The sequence below is a fragment of the Arthrobotrys flagrans genome, assembly GCF_004000055.1.
Source record: "Arthrobotrys flagrans strain CBS H-5679 chromosome Unknown unitig_8, whole genome shotgun sequence".
NCBI classification, from domain to species: Eukaryota; Fungi; Ascomycota; class Orbiliomycetes; order Orbiliales; family Orbiliaceae; genus Arthrobotrys; species Arthrobotrys flagrans.
In genome coordinates this window covers 1148953-1168251 of record NW_027137553.1, presented here as the reverse complement: position 1 = coordinate 1168251, position 19299 = coordinate 1148953, and the positions used below count along the sequence as shown (strand labels likewise).

The 19299-nt window shown below is 46.2% G+C and overlaps 8 protein-coding genes across 8 annotated transcripts; 3 read left to right on the top strand and 5 right to left on the bottom strand.

Annotated features, from left to right (window-relative positions):
- Nucleotides 1-3374: 3374 nt before the first annotated feature.
- Nucleotides 3375-4898, bottom strand: DFL_006851 (uncharacterized protein; the record flags this gene model as incomplete). Its single annotated transcript, XM_067636341.1, has 1 exon — nucleotides 3375-4898. One exon carries the CDS (start codon nucleotides 4896-4898, stop codon nucleotides 3375-3377), a length of 1524 nt encoding a protein of 507 aa, XP_067487968.1.
- Nucleotides 4899-5700: 802 nt separating this feature from the next.
- On the bottom strand, nucleotides 5701-7918 carry DFL_006850 (uncharacterized protein; the record flags this gene model as incomplete). The annotated part of the gene is made up of 8 exons (XM_067636340.1): nucleotides 5701-5900; nucleotides 5963-6174; nucleotides 6238-6270; nucleotides 6325-6811; nucleotides 6873-7123; nucleotides 7178-7338; nucleotides 7401-7494; nucleotides 7566-7918. 8 exons carry the CDS (start codon nucleotides 7916-7918, stop codon nucleotides 5701-5703), a joined length of 1791 nt encoding a protein of 596 aa, XP_067487967.1.
- Nucleotides 7919-9761: 1843 nt separating this feature from the next.
- On the top strand, nucleotides 9762-10964 carry DFL_006849 (uncharacterized protein; the record flags this gene model as incomplete). The annotated part of the gene is made up of 3 exons (XM_067636338.1): nucleotides 9762-10040; nucleotides 10149-10248; nucleotides 10309-10964. 3 exons carry the CDS (start codon nucleotides 9762-9764, stop codon nucleotides 10962-10964), a joined length of 1035 nt encoding a protein of 344 aa, XP_067487966.1.
- Nucleotides 10965-11115: 151 nt separating this feature from the next.
- On the bottom strand, nucleotides 11116-11841 carry DFL_006848 (uncharacterized protein; the record flags this gene model as incomplete). Its single annotated transcript, XM_067636337.1, has 1 exon — nucleotides 11116-11841. One exon carries the CDS (start codon nucleotides 11839-11841, stop codon nucleotides 11116-11118), a length of 726 nt encoding a protein of 241 aa, XP_067487965.1.
- Nucleotides 11842-12167: 326 nt separating this feature from the next.
- DFL_006847 (uncharacterized protein) lies at nucleotides 12168-13020 on the top strand (the record flags this gene model as incomplete). Its single annotated transcript, XM_067636336.1, has 4 exons — nucleotides 12168-12280; nucleotides 12339-12391; nucleotides 12488-12644; nucleotides 12708-13020. 4 exons carry the CDS (start codon nucleotides 12168-12170, stop codon nucleotides 13018-13020), a joined length of 636 nt encoding a protein of 211 aa, XP_067487964.1.
- Nucleotides 13021-13397: 377 nt separating this feature from the next.
- DFL_006846 (uncharacterized protein) lies at nucleotides 13398-13879 on the bottom strand (the record flags this gene model as incomplete). Its single annotated transcript, XM_067636335.1, has 2 exons — nucleotides 13398-13547; nucleotides 13625-13879. The coding sequence occupies 2 exons, from the start codon at nucleotides 13877-13879 to the stop codon at nucleotides 13398-13400; spliced, it is 405 nt and encodes a 134-aa protein (XP_067487963.1).
- A 236-nt stretch (nucleotides 13880-14115) lies between these two features.
- Nucleotides 14116-14422, top strand: DFL_006845 (uncharacterized protein; the record flags this gene model as incomplete). Its single annotated transcript, XM_067636334.1, has 2 exons — nucleotides 14116-14287; nucleotides 14373-14422. 2 exons carry the CDS (start codon nucleotides 14116-14118, stop codon nucleotides 14420-14422), a joined length of 222 nt encoding a protein of 73 aa, XP_067487962.1.
- Nucleotides 14423-15654: 1232 nt separating this feature from the next.
- DFL_006844 (uncharacterized protein) lies at nucleotides 15655-18913 on the bottom strand (the record flags this gene model as incomplete). The annotated part of the gene is made up of 2 exons (XM_067636333.1): nucleotides 15655-15939; nucleotides 16004-18913. The coding sequence occupies 2 exons, from the start codon at nucleotides 18911-18913 to the stop codon at nucleotides 15655-15657; spliced, it is 3195 nt and encodes a 1064-aa protein (XP_067487961.1).
- Between the last annotated feature and the right edge of the window lie 386 nt (nucleotides 18914-19299).

The window sequence follows — 19299 nt, the reverse complement described above, 5'->3', positions numbered from 1 at the left end:
GTAACTGGTCGAAAACGGGTTTCGTCCAAAATATCAACATTGATACATAAATTTTAGTTCCCAACTATCTAGAAAATACTAGTAAACGTGAGGTTTAGTTAACGTCAGTGTGCATAATATGCGAAATATTGCGGGTTAAGACAGTTAGGAATGTCTATCCCGCGGCCAGTTGGATCATTCGATCGCTCTTGCACATAAACTGAAAATAACAACAGTCGATGTATACGTAACATAAATCTCAAACAAGGGGAGCTCGAGCTCGTTGGACCTAGCTAGCTAGGTGATAGCCGTCTGCCTTGCAGGAATGCGATGCTCATCTAAAACCATTAGATCTGTAACGACCTCAAGGAAAAAAAAAAAAACCAAACGATGAGAACTCCTCCATCGACAAGTTCGCATGATCCTCCTCTCGAAATCTCTTGATATGAAATATTTGAGGAAATTTCAAAAAAAATTTTGATGGATTAGGTTTAATGCCTCATCATATGAACGAAGATCGAGACGAGTAGGATGCCTCAGGTGCTCCACGCCTGTCACCCAAAGGTACCCTTTTGTACCTCTGATCTATACATTGCGCTATCAAAATATCAAAATATATGCCGGAAAGTTGCATGTGTATGAACATCATCACCACAGCGGCACAAAATATCTCATAGTATAGTGCTTCAGCGATTCATATTCACCCGTCCGCTGAGCAAGTTACACAGAGAACTCCCCAAACATTTTCATATGCGGGTGGTAATATAAGTTCGTAAAGGACGGGAAATGCGTCGGGATCACAATCAATGTTTTTTTCCACGGTGCGAGGAGTCCGCGGGGGTAATAGTTCGAATACCCCGCGGTTAATTCGCACTTTTCTTAATCGGATCTATTCATCCAAAGAAAGCGGAGGAATTTTTAATACAAATGGCTGTTACATGAGTTCATTTCCGCCCCAGTTATCGCCAAGTTGTATTGGCACATAGATGCCCTTGTATCCAACTGGGTATCCTAGTATATAAATTGCTCTCGTGAACAAAATATCCTCATACTTCGTATAAATCTATACCTAGACACAGTTGATCTATGGTATGTGTTATCTTCCATCTGATTTATCAGATCAAAAAGATTATCCTGTTACGAATATGGGGAAACCTTGACATTGTCAGGCCATGTCTGTCCGTCCGTACTTGCATAGCAACCCTCAAGGATCAAGGAGAAACTCGGCGAGAATCGACGAACAAAAAAAAAACTCTCAAGGGTCAAATAAATTTTTTAATGTACATATATATGGGGTGCCTGACCCGTTTTTCTATAGGATGTGTTCGTCGATCATTCAAAAAGCTCGGTTGGGATTATAGACGTTATCACCTTCTAGAATCGTCAAGTTGGCGACGCCCAGAGTCTTGTGAAAATAACGTCCTGCCATTATCACACAAACAAACAAGGTTCTATTATCCTTCTGCTGATAAAAAAAATTGCCAACATGTCAGAGGGTGATATAAATATTCCTATCCCGATCCATTATTTCGGCTTGAAAGACCGCACGTGCGTTATAGAAATAAAGAACCTTTTTTTCGAAGATGGAATCCGCATGCGTGTCAAGAATCCATGACGTGCATCATCCGACCCTGAATTTGGAGAGTCAATAATATGATGATCCATGTTATTACCATCCTACAGGGGATGGAGATATATCCCGCTTCGCTTGGCACGGGATAGGATTAACGAAGGTTTTGGTATTTCGGCTTCGATCATCCTTCGATCCGGTTGGTTTCGATTCGAGGGTCCTTTCTTTCCGTTCCCTTGTTGGAAGTTTGAATTCAGGAAAGACAGGTGCATTCCACATTCACACGCGCGCAAAAGGAACGTATTTGGCGGATGTAGCTCCGTGCCATTGCCCACTTGGCGGCCATGGGTATTTGAGTTCTTTAGGTTGCATTCTTAATAATTTTTAACAATCTAAACTGCTCAAATTTCCCAAATATGCTTGGAGAGATCTGTAGACGTCTAGATCCCCAAAGCTGAAGTAATACAGTACCTGAATTGTCCCCCACGCAGAAAATAGCACCTCCTATAGATATCAAATCTTGCGGAGAAATTGTGGAGACATCGGATTGTTCGGCTGCCGTGACGGAGGAGGCGTATATCCACAAAGTTTGGTAACCTAAGATTTCTGAGATCGGCTTTCCAGAAGAAGTAAATGTTGAATACTTCGGCAAATACCCCACAGATCGAATCTATAAGCAAATTAAAACCATGCCCTGCCTCAATTGCGGACCCACTGATGCAGAATGATATGTCTAGAGTAAAGAAGGAATGTTCCCGTGGATTTTCATACACTCGAGGTTGCGAGTTTTGAGACTACAATGTTGTATTTGGTTAAATTTTGTGTTGTGGTAGTCGTTGTTCCCTTGTCACACGAGCTTGTGTAACGGTATTGATGTGAAGCAGGTTGGCCAGGAAGACCAAGATTCGACCATCTTAAAAGTTCAATTAAATTGATGGTCTTATCTTTGCTTTTAAAATATTCGTACTTGTAGTTTTCATTTATACATCAATAACAAAGAGCTGTATTATTTTGGAAGCAATAAGAGACGATATACAGCAAGTTGTTTAAATCGACATCAGAAGTATCGACGTATCAGCGGTCGTATCGAAGCCGGTAACACCATAATATCAATTATGTAAATACAAATTCTAGTAACTACGTAAAAAATAGTGTAGATAAGGTATCGATATCCATGCCTACCTAGGCCTTATTTTATGGCATTCTAAACCAATTCTGATGTGTAGCATTCCAAGGTTGACCAAATATCCTCGCCGTCGAAATTCCAGGCATTGCAAACGTCAAGGACGGTTAGTATTGAATCAATATATTAGATTTGAAATTACAGCATTGGAAATCATACGGTCTACGGACCTATGTGGATTCTTTGTAATGTTTTGTCTTCTATTTGGTGTTTTCTATCAATATAGATATCAAGGGCCGCTATTCGAGACGTGATCATATGAGTGCGTGGGTGCTGGCTGCTCCAAGGCTCAGACCGAGGGTGTAGATATTTGATTTACAAATTTAGCAACCTGATATCGATTGTTCGATTGAAAAAGCAGATGTAATACAAATTTTGAAATCCAAAAAGCCATCTGGAGAGCGCTTGCAGTATAGCCATTAACATATTATGATATCCCCTTCCTTCCCTGTACATGTAACGTTAAATGAAAGTCTGGATTCTATGATAATCCAGCAAAACTCCACGCTCGTAAAGGCATCAGAAATAAACGCTGAAACGGCCCCCATCAAACGGGCATCGAAACTCTAACCCACCCAAGCCGCCGTATATCGCTCACTTTATTCCAGTCCGCTGTAATCCACAGTCGAATCTATAATCTTCTTAATCAAGGTACTTCCTGCACTTTACATTGACAATACTCGTCTTCTCATGCTTGCCACCCTCGACCACCAACGCCGTCAACCTTCCTCCTCTTACACAGTTGGTATCCAACCCCTTGGTGTACTTCTTTATGTCCAACCCTCTTCTCGCATCGTGTCCGTAGACAACAGTCAGCGGTTTCTGGCCCTTTGGTCTGCCGGCCATAAACTCGTTCCACATTTTACTCCAGTGCAAACCCTTTCTTCCAGACGTAGGATGCTTCTTCACAAAAGTCCTAACATTCATCACAACGCTTGGCCGTTGATGCTCTAGTTCGACACCGGGCATCATCCCAGCGTGTACAACAGCGACATCGCCGAGGTTGGAGACGTTGTTGAGTTTTAGAATGAGGGGGCAGGAATCGATGAAATTGGCATGATGAGGCTTGAGGGATTTGGCGAGGACGAGGTCAGAGTGCTTGTACTTCTTCTTATGCTTGTTTTTGTGCTTGTGCTTGTGCTTCTTCTTCTTCTTATCCTTGTTCTCGTGTTTCTTGTGCTTTTGTTCGTGCACCTTGCTCTCATCGTCGTCTTTGTTCTTGTCGCCGTCATTATCATCCCTCTTTCCGAGCGTCTTTTCCTTCTCACCTTTGCCCTCGGACCCTTTAACAACCCCTTCGACCTCATTGACTTCAAGATCCTCGCCCTCCCCATTCTCACTACTGTCTGACTTGGTTTGCAACTTCCAATAAACCCTCATAAGCTCATCCTCATGGTTTCCTCTTACGCAACTGACGTTCATCGAAATCAACGTATCCAATAATGGCACACTATCCGGTCCCTTCGAAATGAAATCGCCCGTAACCACAATATGCGCCCGCTCTAGGAACCCTTTGCTCTCTAGCTTCTGCATTAGCTCTTGAAACTCGTCTAGCATGCCGTGGATGTCTCCGATGAAGATGAGATGTCGTCGTGGCTTTTGTTCCACCGGTGTAGGGATATATTCTGATGGGAGATTTGATAGTTGGATATATGGCTTTAGTGGATTGTATGAGACCGAGGGTGTCGTTAGTAGGTTGACGCCTTTTTTATCCGAATTTGAGATTTTGTCCGTATCCTCTGGGCCCAGCGATTTGTCTTCATCATGACAGCTTCCTCCGTATAGTTTATTATGCCGCCAAACGATCAACTTCTTCACCGCTGAGGGTAAAAATGTAAATACTACAACAGCAGTAAATAACAAGAACAAGAATATATGCAAATGCCGAACCCATCTACCCCGTTTCTTTTTAGCGTCCAAGGGACTCCGAGAGTCGTGTCTTCGCGGAGAGAATTTCCCTTTTTTCGAGGTACTTGTAGTTGGCAACTCATCGTCGGAGTTGTTGCTTTCGCTCAACAAAAGCCCGGGACTAGCGCCGCTACTGCTGCCTTCTTCATCTACATCAAGATTACGCTCTTCGTCGGAATCGACGTTTGTTGCGAGCTCGACAGACAGCTCTTGTGCGTCATCGTCGTAGTCTTCTGTAGGTATCTTTTCGTACTTCATCGCGCCGCCCTATTGAAAAAAGAAGGGTTGCCAAGGATAGGGGTGCATGTGTCGTTCCAGCGGTTCCCTTCCCATCGACGGTCGAGCAACTCTCTAGTTCGGGAAACTACTTCGTCGCTATATTTAAAGTTGAACAGAGAAGGCCTGGGAAAGAAATAAGGTCCGAATTTTGGCAAGGAGAGGGTTTTGAAATTTGATGGTCCGTCGAGAATTATTTGATCGAACGATCTTTGTCGTCATACGCGGTGCGTGTCCCTCGCTTTTGCTGCGCTGCGCCCCTGGCCCGGCCGGAGCGGCTTGCGCTCAAAGTTATTTGAAAGGTGAAAATTGTATGTCGTGGTGAGCTCGTTGAGGCTAAGTTCAACCCTCAAAGCTGTGAAGCTTAAATATTGCAAGTGCCAGTTCAAAAAAAGATCAGAAGGAAAGGGGAGCTAAAGCTTTAAAAGGCAAAGACCAGGTGACTTTGGAATGTAAAAAATTAGTAGAAAAAGATGCATAGGATCTGTCTAAAGAAGAATGCTCCAGCCGAAACAGTGATGCCATCTTGCGTCCTCAGCCGGGTCTTTTTTTTGGGTAAAACTGCAACAGCAACACAGATACGACAAACGGAATACGACACTGGTCTGGGGCGCTGGCTATTTTGTGCAGCCCAAGTCAATTATATATTATCGAAACGCCAACGGCACCTGCTGGTTACCTCTATATAGTATCCTTCCCGCTGTCTAATCAACAAACCCAACTCCTTAAGCTTTTATCCAGGTATGTATACCGACCCTAAAATGCATGGAAATGCCACAGTCCTTCAAGCCTGCTTCTCTTCGCCACCAGATGACCGCTTCTTTGGCTCTTGAACCTCTTCGCTCTCGCCCTTCGCTCGTCCTCCAAGTGTCGCCGCATCTTTGACTTCGTCATCTCTGTTGTCACCGTTCCCTTCTATTGCCGGCATCTCAAGTTCCGGATAGAGCCGAAGGTCACCCTCGCGGCATGCCCAAGAGTCCACCTCTAATGAATTGCCGCTTATTAGTATTATCGCAACTAGAACGATAAATGGGTACTGCACTTACTACTGAGGACGTGTTTTGACCAAATCTTTGGTGAAAGTCTTAAATGGACTGGAACAAATAGGATAATTATGATAGGAAAGGACGGCGCAGCTGGGGTAAAAGTAACACCAAAGACGATTCCGGTAATCGCCAACTGTGCGACAGTGTACATGTGGATCCCCCAGTAGTTCTTGATTCCCTCTTTCGAAAGGTCGGGTAGTTCGCTCGGCGGCCTGATTAACCTATCGTCAGATATTGTTGAACCGTGGGGGGGTAGGGACAAGCTAAGTACATACGTCAAGATGTCGAATATCCGATGCAGTATCGGGCTATAGGATAATTAGTGGTTGTTTTCCCTTGAGAGGTGCCCTCATTTCACTTACTTGACAGATAACGACTGCTGTCCCATGAGCAAGAACAGTCCCGCCAGCACACTCGTGGGCGTCAAGCCGAGCACACGCATAAACGGTGGGCTTACAAAGGCCATGATACCCAAAGCGTGTAGCAAATGGCTCCATCTCTGTTCGTGTACCGTCCGAGTTTTGTTTCCTTTCTCATCCACTTCGTCGTGGAGCAAGCTCTCTGAGTGTAAGGGCGCTTGTGGGAGTAATCCATTTGCCGGTGGAATTCCTAGAATCCCACATAGACCAGTGGTAATCCCAAGCAACATCACATCCCAGGCGTAAGCCCGTGGTTTCTTAATGTTGTAACGTGGGAGGGTGGCACATATAGTTGAGACTTCGACATCGAAGAAGTAAAGGGCAGTGACAATCAATGCAGGGATCATGGCTGCGAAGATATAGGCTATGTCAAGTTTCCAAAATTCAACGAAGAAGACACTTCTCTCCGGGTGGCTTGGCCTAAAGGATGCTGGACACAGCTTTCGTCAGTATCTGTATAACCTACATTTATTGTCTGGATAAATACTTACTCGAGACATGAAGCGTCTGCTTATCAAGGCCCTTGAGCTCGCCTATTTGGGGCATAGCAATAAATACAATAATACTGATCGCAGCAGCATACTCCGATATTGCCATCCGGATGTATCGATGGAACAGCGGTGCCCAGTTATTCGCACTCGCGAGGAACACTGCGACGAGAAATGTCCCAATACATCCAATCACGGAGTACAGAAACGATGCAAATGACACTTTCTCGTGGTTACGCTGAAGTTCTTGGACCCTGTGAATAATCTAGTTAGCTCGGAGCACCTTTAAGTATTGTAAATCTACATACGCTTTATGGAAGTAGATGACCGAGTTCAGTAATGCAAAAATCTCAGTCGAGAAATTCGTGACATATTTCATGGTGTAGTCATGTGCATTGAAAATAGCAAGCAGAATCAACATCCACATCGAATGGAGGCAAGTCCATGCCATGAACGGGAGGTATGGGATCTATATGTTTGCGACTGTTAGATTGTCTGTTCTAAAAGTCAATCTGGAGCCATGGTACTGACATGCAGTTCATGAATACAGAGGTCGTAAATCCGCTCTGCTAGAATACTAAAAGGTCCCGTAACTCCTAATATTGTGAGAGGTTGTGCCGAGAACCTATATCATCCAATGTTAGCCACATGGATTTGGTAGGGTACCGAGGAGGGCGAGTATATAATGCCACCTACAGTGAAAATATAACACCACACAGTCCCGTTGAGAACACCACTTCGATCGTTCCATAATTCGAACCCGTTAATGCATTCAAATCACTCGCGAATGTGATGCCAGGTAGGAGATTTGTGAAAAATAGAAACACGGCACTAGCAAGGATTAACTGATTGAAATGCCAATCGGTGTGATAAATCGCCACCCTAGCTCGAAACTCTTTCTTCAGAAGCCTAAATGGTCGAAGCACCCCGGAAGGCTTGAAAAGAGATGAGATTGTAAGTTTTCGTGGCGTTGGGGATAATGTCTGCATCTCCTCGTCCATGCTTGGAGGAGATGTAGGCACATCATCTCCCCATTGAGACGATGGCATGGGGAGTTCTTCCTTTGGAAAAGATGAACTAATGTGATCACGTGACCTAGATAGATTGCGTGGTGAATTGATTGCGGTCCTGGAGGATGACCGTGAAGAATCGTTCTCGATTCTCGGGACTGTAAGACTTTGTCTGTTGGTGCTGTGGGACATTTATATTGAGAAATTATGGTATTATCACAACACCGAGGCTTCTCGTTGATATTGCCGTTCAATAGTCGGGACTCGAGGAAATAGTTCCTTTAAACGCCCTGGATACCTGGGTATTAAAAACATAAAATAATGATACTTGCATAGATAAGCAACATTAGTATCAGAAAGAGGTGATGGTATATCAAAGAGGTAATGAATATGGAGAGATGGGGCAACGCTTCCTCGAGCTTGAGAGGTTGTTCTAGTTTATATGAAACAAACCCTCAATTGAATCGAACCTTGTTGACTCCCTTAGACGCCAAGTGGAATAAAAATATTGACGTGATCCTGTCTACAGGAGGGCCCAAACCCATTGTCTGGTGATGTTAGTCAGAAACCTGACATGGGAAGGAGCCAAGACGAGATCCAAGGTCCACATGTATAGTATAATGCCAAAGCCCCAGCAATACTAATAATTCTATGCCTGGAAATAAGATGTTATATCAGAGGGGTTGGCATGCGCAACGTTGACGGGTGAAGGACCGAAATGGATAAGGATTCGGATAAATTCAAGCGAGCGTGTGAGCAAATAGGAAGATGGCATATATGCATGCGATAAGGCATATATGCAGGACGAGATCTTGTTTAATCGATTACCGTGCCGGTAGAAGTTTTTTTTTATGTGTTTTGAAAGCAAACATGCATTCTGCAAAACGGTTAACGGAATTTACCGTGCTAGCCAATACTTAGCTTCGGTTTTGGAACGTGGTATGGCAAGCCAAACTCTTTCGAAAACAGTGAAAGCATTTTAAAAAAATGCTTTCGAACTCGCCAGAAAACCTGACAGCGAAATATATGTTTCATTGAAACGAATATTCGAGATATGTTGAGAAGTGTCGTCGTCGTGAAACTAGTCCAAAACCAGGGCTGGGAGGGAAATCCAACCAATCGAAAGCCGGCCAAGTCGCAAGGCAGACTGGTAGTTCGTACGGTAGACCTTAGTGTGACATTATCCTAGAACCTTATACAGAGTAAAGCTCAGGGTCCGACTGTGCGTGCTGCAAAGCTACAGCGCCGTACTACACATAGCTACTTAATATGTACATACATGCACATGCACATTATCGATGGCTTTGGCAATCGTGGCGACGTTGTGGACTATTGTCGAATGAACGGAAGTAATTGAACCCGGGATCCTGTTTTTACTACAACATCGATTGAGGAAGTTATTAGATAGTGAGGTCTCTGCATCTGCTACTTCTTCCCGTTCATGATCATCTAAACGCCTATTGGCGGACATTGCTATATACAGCACCGGTATATTTTGACATGCTCGAAAATTGAAAATTTGTTACTTCAGTTTGCAATGGGATTTTTTCTTTCTATTGGATTGACCTCGGCCCCAGTAGCTTCCCGTATTTTCATCTAGGTATTTCGTAGAATCCCAATATCACAGACTCGGGTTATCCATTGCATTGTGTATGCACCTGCAGGGCTATGAAGGTGGCGAACGAAATATGTGAAAATTCAACCCAACGCAAAAACTACCACACGATATTGGCTTGCATACATCCGGCTGCACTCATCCGTGTTTCGGCCAGTTCAACGTCGGCGTGACTGACCAAATCAATCGATCGAAGAACAAAACACTGCATGTAACCAAGGATCTCGCATCTAGTCCAGTCTGCCTTGACGGCCACGAAACCCCACGATGGCTCCACCCGTCGCTTTCATCCCACGGGCGACGTTCCCACCCATCGAGTCCATCGTCAAATCATACTTCCTTGGCCACCATAAATCCGGATTAACTAAAATGCGCCAACTTCTGGGATCCGTTGAGCTCATTATTGAATGTAGGGATTACAGAGTCCCGTTATCTTCCCGCAACCCGATGTTCGAAAAGAACCTCGTGGGCCGGGAAAGGATGATTGTTTATACCAAACGTGATCTAGGCGCTGAAAGTTTAGATGAGAAGGCATGCGATTGTTTAGTGAATCTGATATTCACAATTGTTTTCTTGATAGAATCTGGGGTCATCGTCGCTAATATTATTAAAATCCTCCCTCGAGGATTAGGTTTATTTCGCTGGTTGATATAGACACGGGAGACAATAAGACGTTGGCACAGACCTCAGAAAGTATTATTCACAGATTGCAAGTCAGATAATGATATCAAGAAAGTCATAAGCTATGCAAAAGGTATTCCCAAAATCAAATCCTTCGAAATATACTTGGATACCTAACATTTTGATAATATAGATATCGCCAAGTCCGTCGATAACATCCTGGGAACCCGTATGATGCTTGCCGGCATGCCTAACGTCGGTAAATCATCTCTCCTAAACGCTCTCCGACGTGTAGGAATGGGTAAAGGTAAAGCCGCAATAACTGGCGGTCAGCCAGGTGTAACCAGGAGTATCGGCACTACCGTCCGTATCTGCTCCGATCCGGACATAATGCTCCTCGATACACCGGGCGTATTCATACCATACGTCCCAAACGCAGAAACAATGTTGAAACTCGCTTTGGTGGGTTGTGTAAAAGATACATTAATAGACCCTGTTACTCTTTGTGACTATCTGTTGTTCAGAGTCAACCTCGTGGATCCGGGGTTGTATTCAGCGTATCACACTCCAACGAATGATATTACGCAGCTGTTGACTGCGACGGCTTTGCAAACGGGGAGATTGGGAAAGGGCGGCGTGCCGGATCTAACGGCAACTGCGATATGGCTTATTCAAAGATATCGATCTGGAGATCTCGGGAGGTTTATACTCGATGACGTGGATCATAAAGCTTTCGAGAGAAGAATACAGGAGGAAGCGAGTGAAGGACAGAGCGCGAACCAGCTGCGGAAAGAGATGAAAGCCGAAAGAGCAGCACATAAAGCCTCGAAAGCTTCGAGTGTAGATTAATCAATATCCCTTTCACACAGACCCAACTGGCACCATATGTACGTGTAAAAGATTAAATCTCATAAGAAATATCGGTACATGTCGCTAAAGGGTATCAATCTCATCTATCATAATATCTAAAAACAGCGGACAAAATCGTGCCGATTCAGTATTATAAAATCCCATCCAACAGCTTCTTCTTCCGTCGTTCTAGTAAAAATTCCATAACCTCTCCCTTCGTCGGTACGCTTGAATTTGCCGGCAAGGCTTCCCACCCAGCCGGCGGCTCTCCTTCACCAGTCTTCCCGACGGCTTTCAGACTCTCCTCTTCTTTCTTCTTCTCATAAGCCAATAATGTCCCGTCCTCCTCATCCCTGTTAAACCCGTAATAATTCGCATCCACATTCTTACGAATCTCTGCCAAACTCCTCTTCTTGGCCTCATCAACCTCCGTATCCTTCTTCGGCTTCAACTCTTCAAATAGCTCTTTGACACCTGGTAGCTCCCTCGCCCTCCCAAAGTACCTGTACCCTTTATGCCCCGGAATCTCCCTCCCATTCTCATCCGTCGTCTTCCCAGCAAACCGCATATAATTCGGCCCACCTAGATTCTTCAGTTGAACCTCCCACATGTGCTTCTCCCTCATCAATTTATTGATTTCATCGTTTAAATCACGAATCTGGTAGTTCGATAAACTGGGGTCTTGGATCTTTGTCACTTTGCGAGATATCTCTTTGAGGACTTGGCCGCGCCATTTTTCGCAGGATGGGATGGAGGTTATTTCTGTGATGCCCTTGGGGCGACGGGTACGTCCTGCGTCGATGATTCCTAGGTCTGCGGCTTGTTGCTCGCGAAAGCGGAAGAGCATCGATTGGGCCTTTTCGGAGTTACGTGCCATGGTTGTGGTGTTTTGAAATTAGACGATTCTTTCGGTGGGTGTGCGTATCCTGATCGTAGGCTAGGGTTCGTACGGCGGTATTTCGTGATGTGGGGTGGAGGTGAGTTTGAGTCGTGGTTGATGTTAAGCTTTGAATGTTCTTGGGGACTTTTTCTGTCGCGTGGAAAGTCATCCTTGAACTCGACATCCACCAGCATAACCATCCACCTACCTAAGCTCACAATTACAACCGCAGAGCTGGAGAAACCTCATATATAACATAAACCGAGTCGCCGGAGCGTATACAACTCGCATATCCCATCGGATCACCTCTATCTCCGGCCATAATGTCGAAAACCGACCTCCCAGACGCGAAGGCGATGCTGGATAGCAGAGGCCTCTACGATGGCCCCACAATCCACTCAATGAATCCATTATTACTCGTGGAAAAGATCATAAGGTCTGTTTATTACACAAACTTCCCAAATAGCATTATTCTAATATTTATTCTCCCGTAGAGAGCGAATAATCGATTCAATGTACTGGAAAGAACAAGCATGGGGTCTAAACGGTACATAAGAAACCATATTCCTGTCCGTTCGCCTATATCGGTGCTCCAAGGATTACAAATCTAACGAACTGACCTCTCTTCCTTACGTATTTATAGCTGCGACTTTATTAGACAGAGCGGTGGAACTGCAGTTCATCGGCGGGCAATACGCAAACCAGAAACCAACACCGTTTATATGTCTTATTCTTAAAATGTTACAGCTAAACCCTGAGAGGGAGATACTGTTGGAATATTTGCAAGATGAGGATTTCAAGTAAGCAAAATTATCTTTTTGGGGGATTGAATTGTGAAATTTAAGTGCTAATATAATGATCAGATACCTCCGTGTCCTGGCGGCGTTCTACATCCGCCTGGCCTGGCCTGCCGCCGAAGTTTACAAAACTCTCGAGCCGCTGATGGCGGATTATCGCAAAATCAGACTGCGTACACAGTCAGGATATAAACTGACGTTCGTCGACGAATTCATAGACGATTTGTTAACGAAAGAGCGAGTGTGTGATATCGCATTACCTAGGATCCCGACCAGGGCTCAATTGGAAGATATGGATGAGCTGGAACCGAGGGAACCGTTGGTTAGCGATGTTGATAGCGATGAAGAGGGGGAAGAAGGGGAGATGATGGAGGAATGAATTGACATGCTACTAAATTGGAAGGGGTGGTGGTATTCGTGGCTGATGCATAGCAGGCGTTAAGTTTTGATTCTTGAAAACATCTATAGAATTTGTCCAAGCGATTTTCGGGTATCAGATATATTCCTCCAACTAGGTGTACCATATACAAAAAATAAGAGGGGGGGATCCTCTATACCCATCCTCATCAGAGAAGAATATGTTTTCGATATCAATATCTATCCTACATTGTATTTACAACCCTCAAAAATAGCGACCTTTGATATCTGCACTCCGAAACGCCAATAACAGGAAAGAGTAGGTCGGGTGTAGCAACCTGGTGGTTGATTTGAATGCCCGAAAGCCATTCGACGACATTGAAACCTGCATTCGGTTTTTTATGATGTCGGTGTCGGTTTCGCAGTCGATGTCGTCTTTGGTCCCCCGTCCGGTATTATCTTGACCTTCTGCACCTTCTCGTATAATACCTTATCCTCCTGCTGTGCCGGTATCCTCACAACCTTCCACTGCGGTTCAATCAATCCGAACTATATCGACAAAAAGCATCCCATATTAGATCCCATCCGTACGTTCCATATCACCGTATCGGGTCGTAAAAACCTACCATAGCAAACAACCTCCAAACCGGATCACTAGGTTGAGCTCCGACGCCGAGCCAGTACTTTGCTCTCGTGATATCCAACTGGATATCCTTAAACGGCTTTCCTTCACCGTCAGGCGCAGGGTTGGGAATCGGATCGTAGGTGCCAATAACTTCCATTGGCTTCGAGTTTCGTGCTGTACGGGCCTGAGAGACGACGATATTGTAAAGCGGTCGATTACGGGCGCCGAAGCGGGCGAGACGAAGACGGACGACCATTTTGAGATCTTCGAGCAAGGAAGGCGGGAGATGAACAATCGGTCGTTCAACCAAATACCGTGGAGTTGAAAGTCGGAATCCGAAGAGCTTGAAAGGTTTCACACTTGCACACCCAAACTCGGTAAAATCTAATCTAATCTCTCGCATCTACGCCAAACCTCAAACCACCCATCCCCAAAGGACGTCCCTTCCTCTCCTTCCCTCTCCTCTCCCTCCCCACCAACCACGAACTCACAATGCCGCTCATCTACCCCCGCTTCTACCGCAATCCCCTCCAATGGGCCCGTTACCACGCCCATAACAACCCCGCCATCTTCTGGTCAATCTTCGTCGGCAGCTGGTCGCCTTTCTTCCTCTTCGCCGGACAGTATCATAAACGCGCCCCGGAGGTGCCTGGGACTTATCCTAGTATGCTCGCTCCCACGTTCCCATAAGAATCGATCTAGCGTAATGGGATAAAAAGAACAGTTGACTAACCCGTCGGATTTAATAGTTCCACCGGGGAAGCGGGTTATTCCACAAGGATACGACGATCCAGAATAAACGTCTAATACCGACTGCCATGGAGAGAACCTGATGGGGTTTGAAAGGCCCCCCTTTTGAGGACTTTTGCTGTTTATATGGGTTATTTTTTTTGGAGGCCTGGGGAATACCGGTGTACATATACAGCGTTCGAAAGTATTACAAGATACGAAACAAAACATCAAGCGGGATAAATACAAGCAAGCGTTTCGCCAGTGGATTCGATAAAACCCTTTCGTAAATACAATCCGGGGCACCGGTTTATAGAGAGGAGGGGAGTATTTGGTCGATACGGTGTCGAAGCTTGGGCCATGGAACGTGTCTTGGGTTTTGATAGACCACTTCTCGAAGTTGTTCTGTGAAGGGTTACCACGAAATCCAAATGTGGATGCACGGTACCTACACGGGTACTTGTAGCGATGTTTATAATGCGTGAATCCGAAGACACATATCTCAAAGTCATTCGACAGGTGTACCCAAGCTCACATGAGATGTACCAAATCTTATTCCCAACGTATCGTGATAATTACTATTAATGATATTGTATTCCCTGATAAAGCCTTTGGTAATTATTAAAGCAAACCGAAGGGAAAGAACGCAAAAAAAAGACACAACCAAATTAACATACTATGCCCTTCCAATAAACACCCACCTGAATGGTACAACGGGGAAAGGAGATGTCCTCAAGTAGAGAAAAACAAACGGGAGAGGGGGGGTTGGATACATTGATTTTTCGGTATCGAATATGCAATAAAAGGAAAAAAAATGATAAGGGTAGTGTAGACAAAGAAGAAAAGGCAAAGAATATAGTCTTTCTCTATGTCTCTCTGTATGTACAAGCGGTAAGCGGGGCAAAGAAGGGTAAAAGGATAGACACTAAAATACTAGCCCAATTTTGCCTGCATGGTGAAGGTATGAGTAGTGGTCATGCTGGAATCGCTCGTGGACGGTTCGCATTTGGTAGAATCCGGTAGAATCAAGCTCTGTATATGTCGCAAAAGTAGATAGGATATTGCTGGTATCGAAACTTTTTTTGGGCGAGGAAAAAGGGGATCGTCGGCGGATTTGCACCGAAAACCAATTAGGCTAGAGAACGGTGAGGATGTCCTATCGATATCTAGTTCTCCCCCGTCTTCTCCCTCGCCCTCTGGCGTAGTTCCTGACCCTGTATCACCGTTCCCATACGCCTCATCTTTCATACACTTGTCACAAACACAAACATCAGATTCAGGATCATCACGGGTACACTCTGCCTAAGATTGTCCCGCGGTGGGAGCCGTTTGTGTAGGTTGTGGTGTGGACGAAGAAGAAGAAGAAGCGTTATCCGGGGCAGGGTTCGAGGATCCCTTCCTCTTTGCTGCTGCCGACGATGATGCACTAGCGCTTGCTTTGCCCCTACCCCCCTTAGAGGTTTTACCGCCAGAGGCACCGGGCTTACTGGCAAGATCTTTCCATTTCCGCCAACCTTCAAAGTCGATTAGGGCTTGCATACAGCCCCATTCCATGACTTTTCGTTCAAGGAAGGTGAAGTTCACGGGCTAAAGAAGATGTCCATTAGTAAATTCTCCCCTTTAGGATTGTGTGATGCGTAGCCAATCCTACCTTTGTCAAGAAATCATTGCAGCCAACGGCAAGTGCTTCATCCCTATCACTTCTCAAGGACGATGCCGTCAAAGCCACAATGATGACAGAACCCTTGAACACCAGCGATTTGTCGAGTTTATCTGCACTCGACAATTCGTCCTCCGGACCCGAAGGACTGGACGAAAACGAGCCGATACCATTCAGCCGTTCTAATCTTCTGATCTCCTTGGTCGCGTCAAGTCCATTCATGATTGGCAACTGAATGTCCATCAGAACGAGTTGAAACCCGCCAGTTCTCCACTTCGTAACTGCCTCTCGACCGTTCATAGCTGTCGCCCACCGAACTTTTAATCTCTTCATAAAGGCTTCTAAAAGCCTCAAGTTGATAATATTATCCTCGACAATCAACACATTAATTGAAGGGACTTGTCCATCAAGGGTACCGATTGATGCGGTAACCTCTTTGGATTTAGTAGGCGGCCTAGTGATTGCAGGCGGCGAAGATACAGCTGGTAACACTCCAGGGCTTGCTGGCTTTTGTGGTATTGGTTTAATGATTCCTGGAGATGACGGTAAGGCCACCATCTGAGGCGGTACAGACGGCGATGTTGGTGCCTCCACATTGGTAGCCCTGATCCTCTCGGGTCCACCGCCTCCTGATCTCGGCATCAACATTACCCCTCCGCCCGCACCTCCTGGAGCTGAACTGGTCGTACTCCCTACTGGAGATCCAGTCGTCATCCGCACAGGCCCGGGTCTTTTAAGACCTCGATGCCCTGGCGACGAAGGAGGTGGCGAATTGGCAATGTAATTGGAAAGCGAACTTGGATTGGCAGGTAAATTATGTGTCGACCTTACTGATCCGCTCTGTGGTATTGAAGGAACTATAGTACCAACCGGCGTGAAGTAATCTTCTCCAGGAAGTTGAAGATCGTGCACCGTTTGGCCATAGGCGTAGGACATTGAGTGGGGGCCTGGAGACGGTCGTGGTGTCCGCGATCTCTGCGGCTGGGGCACCTCCACAATCAGGGCGTCCTCTGAGGTCTGTCCATTCGGATAATAATCATCCAAAAGCTGACACAGTACCTCGTCGGGGTTTAGTAGCCGATCTGCATTGGCCTGCATACCACCCATCTGTCTTGCCCTGGCTGATTGTGGTTTTACAGGCGGAGATATCCTGATCATTAGATCCGGAGAGTCATACTGCCTTCCCAGGGCATTGGCGTATTTCCGTAGGCATAAATCTCGGACCGTATCTACAAAATCATCCTCGGTAACGATGACCTGGGTTGGTGACCCACCCGGCCGTTTGACCCATACCTTACGGGTCCGTAGTTGATTCTCGCTATGAGGCATGGGACCAGCGACCGAGTGAATATTTGAGCCACCGTCCCTTCCGTACGTAGTAGGAGAGGCCGACTCCTGCTCAAGCAGGTACCGTAAGAGTCCCGTGTCAGAAGGGTGTATTAACGACTGCCTCCGAGAAAACGCAATAGGATGTTTCCGTCGCGATCCTGAAGATGAAAGAATTCTGTTGGATTTCACGGATTCGTTTCTCGAGACCACGGATTCATTTCGAGCTAGCTCGGTAGGCTGGAATGTTCCCGTTTCTGAGACAGTGTGCAGGGTCTGTGCTACTTCTGCAGCAACAGGGGCCACCGACGCGGGCTCTGGAGGATTATGGAGAAGCGGACCGGTATACACTAAAGTTTCGGGGCCATGCGAGAATGAGGGTTCACGTTTATCTCGTGCAGGGGGTTCGACAGTCTCTGGCGCAATCGGTTCGTGGACACTAAGAGATGTTCGGCTGCTAGACCGCTGCAATTGATTTAATGTACTTAAATCGGTGTCGGTAGGGAACTGAGATAAACGATAAGGACGAGTGAAGGGCGGTGGGAGGTTGGTTGTGTTGATGCTCAAGTCAGACGACCGTTCGCTAAGTTTCCTAGAAGGCGTACGACTGATAGTAGTAGTGGGAGCAGGAACAGTAGTTGTAGTAGCAGTCGTCGTCGTAGTCGTAGTATTAGTAGAAGTAGGAGCAGCCGTGGTGGATCCCGGTACCACAGTTTTATCTGAAGGTAAGGAAGATATCGAAGACTGTCCGGTAGTTGAAGCTTTTATTAGAATCTCTTCGGATGAAACTGGAGCAGAAGCAGCAGCAGAGGCAGCAGCAACAGCGTTGGATTGTGGTGGTTGTGGTTGTGGTTGCGGTTGGAGGTTTTCAGTTTCAGCTAGCGGGATTTGGGATGGAGGCCGGCCTTCAACGCCCACCAGGATGCCGTTCTTCTTCGAATCCAAGCTGTCTTTCTGGGAAAGAACGACGGGAAGCTCACAATTGACGGCATTCTTGTCGGGAGCAGCTGTCGATGGAGGTTCGATGGAGCTGGTCGTGTCGGTTACTGGCGGTGTCGGAGAGAGTTCGAGTGGCTTCGCAGTGGTATTCGGAAGCTGTGGCTGAACACCCTCCTCGAAGTTGTTGGAATTCTCTCCGTTTTCGAATTCCTTGCTGGCGCTCCGACGCTTGGACGCTGTTCCGCCCTCGATCACGATATCGCCATTTGCACTCGCACTTGCATTTGCATTCCCGTTCGCACTGACTGAGGTCGTGTCGAGGTCGGTGGTATCAAAGGTCTTGTCGCTGGGAGCCACTAAGCTCTGGTCGGATCTCGATGGGTCCCTTCCAATGAGACTGTGTCGTTTCGACTTCCTGCCCCAGCTGCCCTCACCGCTACCACCGCTACCCGTCTCCGTCCCAGTTCCGGCTTCCCCCTTAGCTGTCTTGGACGGTCGCACGGCCGAGGCCTCTTCGGTCGAATCCTTGCTATCCCTCCGCAGCAGCTTCGTCTTCGTGCCTTTGATCTTGTCCCTGAACCCGCGCATTCCTTTGACACCTCTCAGTTTCGTGGCCGCTGACTTCCATAGGAGCATTCGCGGGAACAGAAAAAGATGGGTGCCGCGTTTGAAAGGGCTGGCAGGCTGGCAGGCACGACCATCTGAATGCTGGGCCCCCAGAATTATTATTATTATTATTTATTTTTTTAGCCTTGTGTTTCCCTTACCTTGTCCGGCTACGGGGGGCGGTGGCTGTACTACCTTTCTTCATATAGTTAGACGAGGGCAGGGAAGAAGACGACGAAGCCGAACAGCATGCAATTGGTAAGTAAGTACTATGCTGCTATCGACTGTCCTGTATATGTACTTAGTATGTAACGTAGGGAGGGGAGAATAGAATAACAAAAGATCTCGATAGTGCAGAAAGGCACGGTATTGTATGATATCGACGTCGTTGATATAAAAAATATGAAATATGAAAT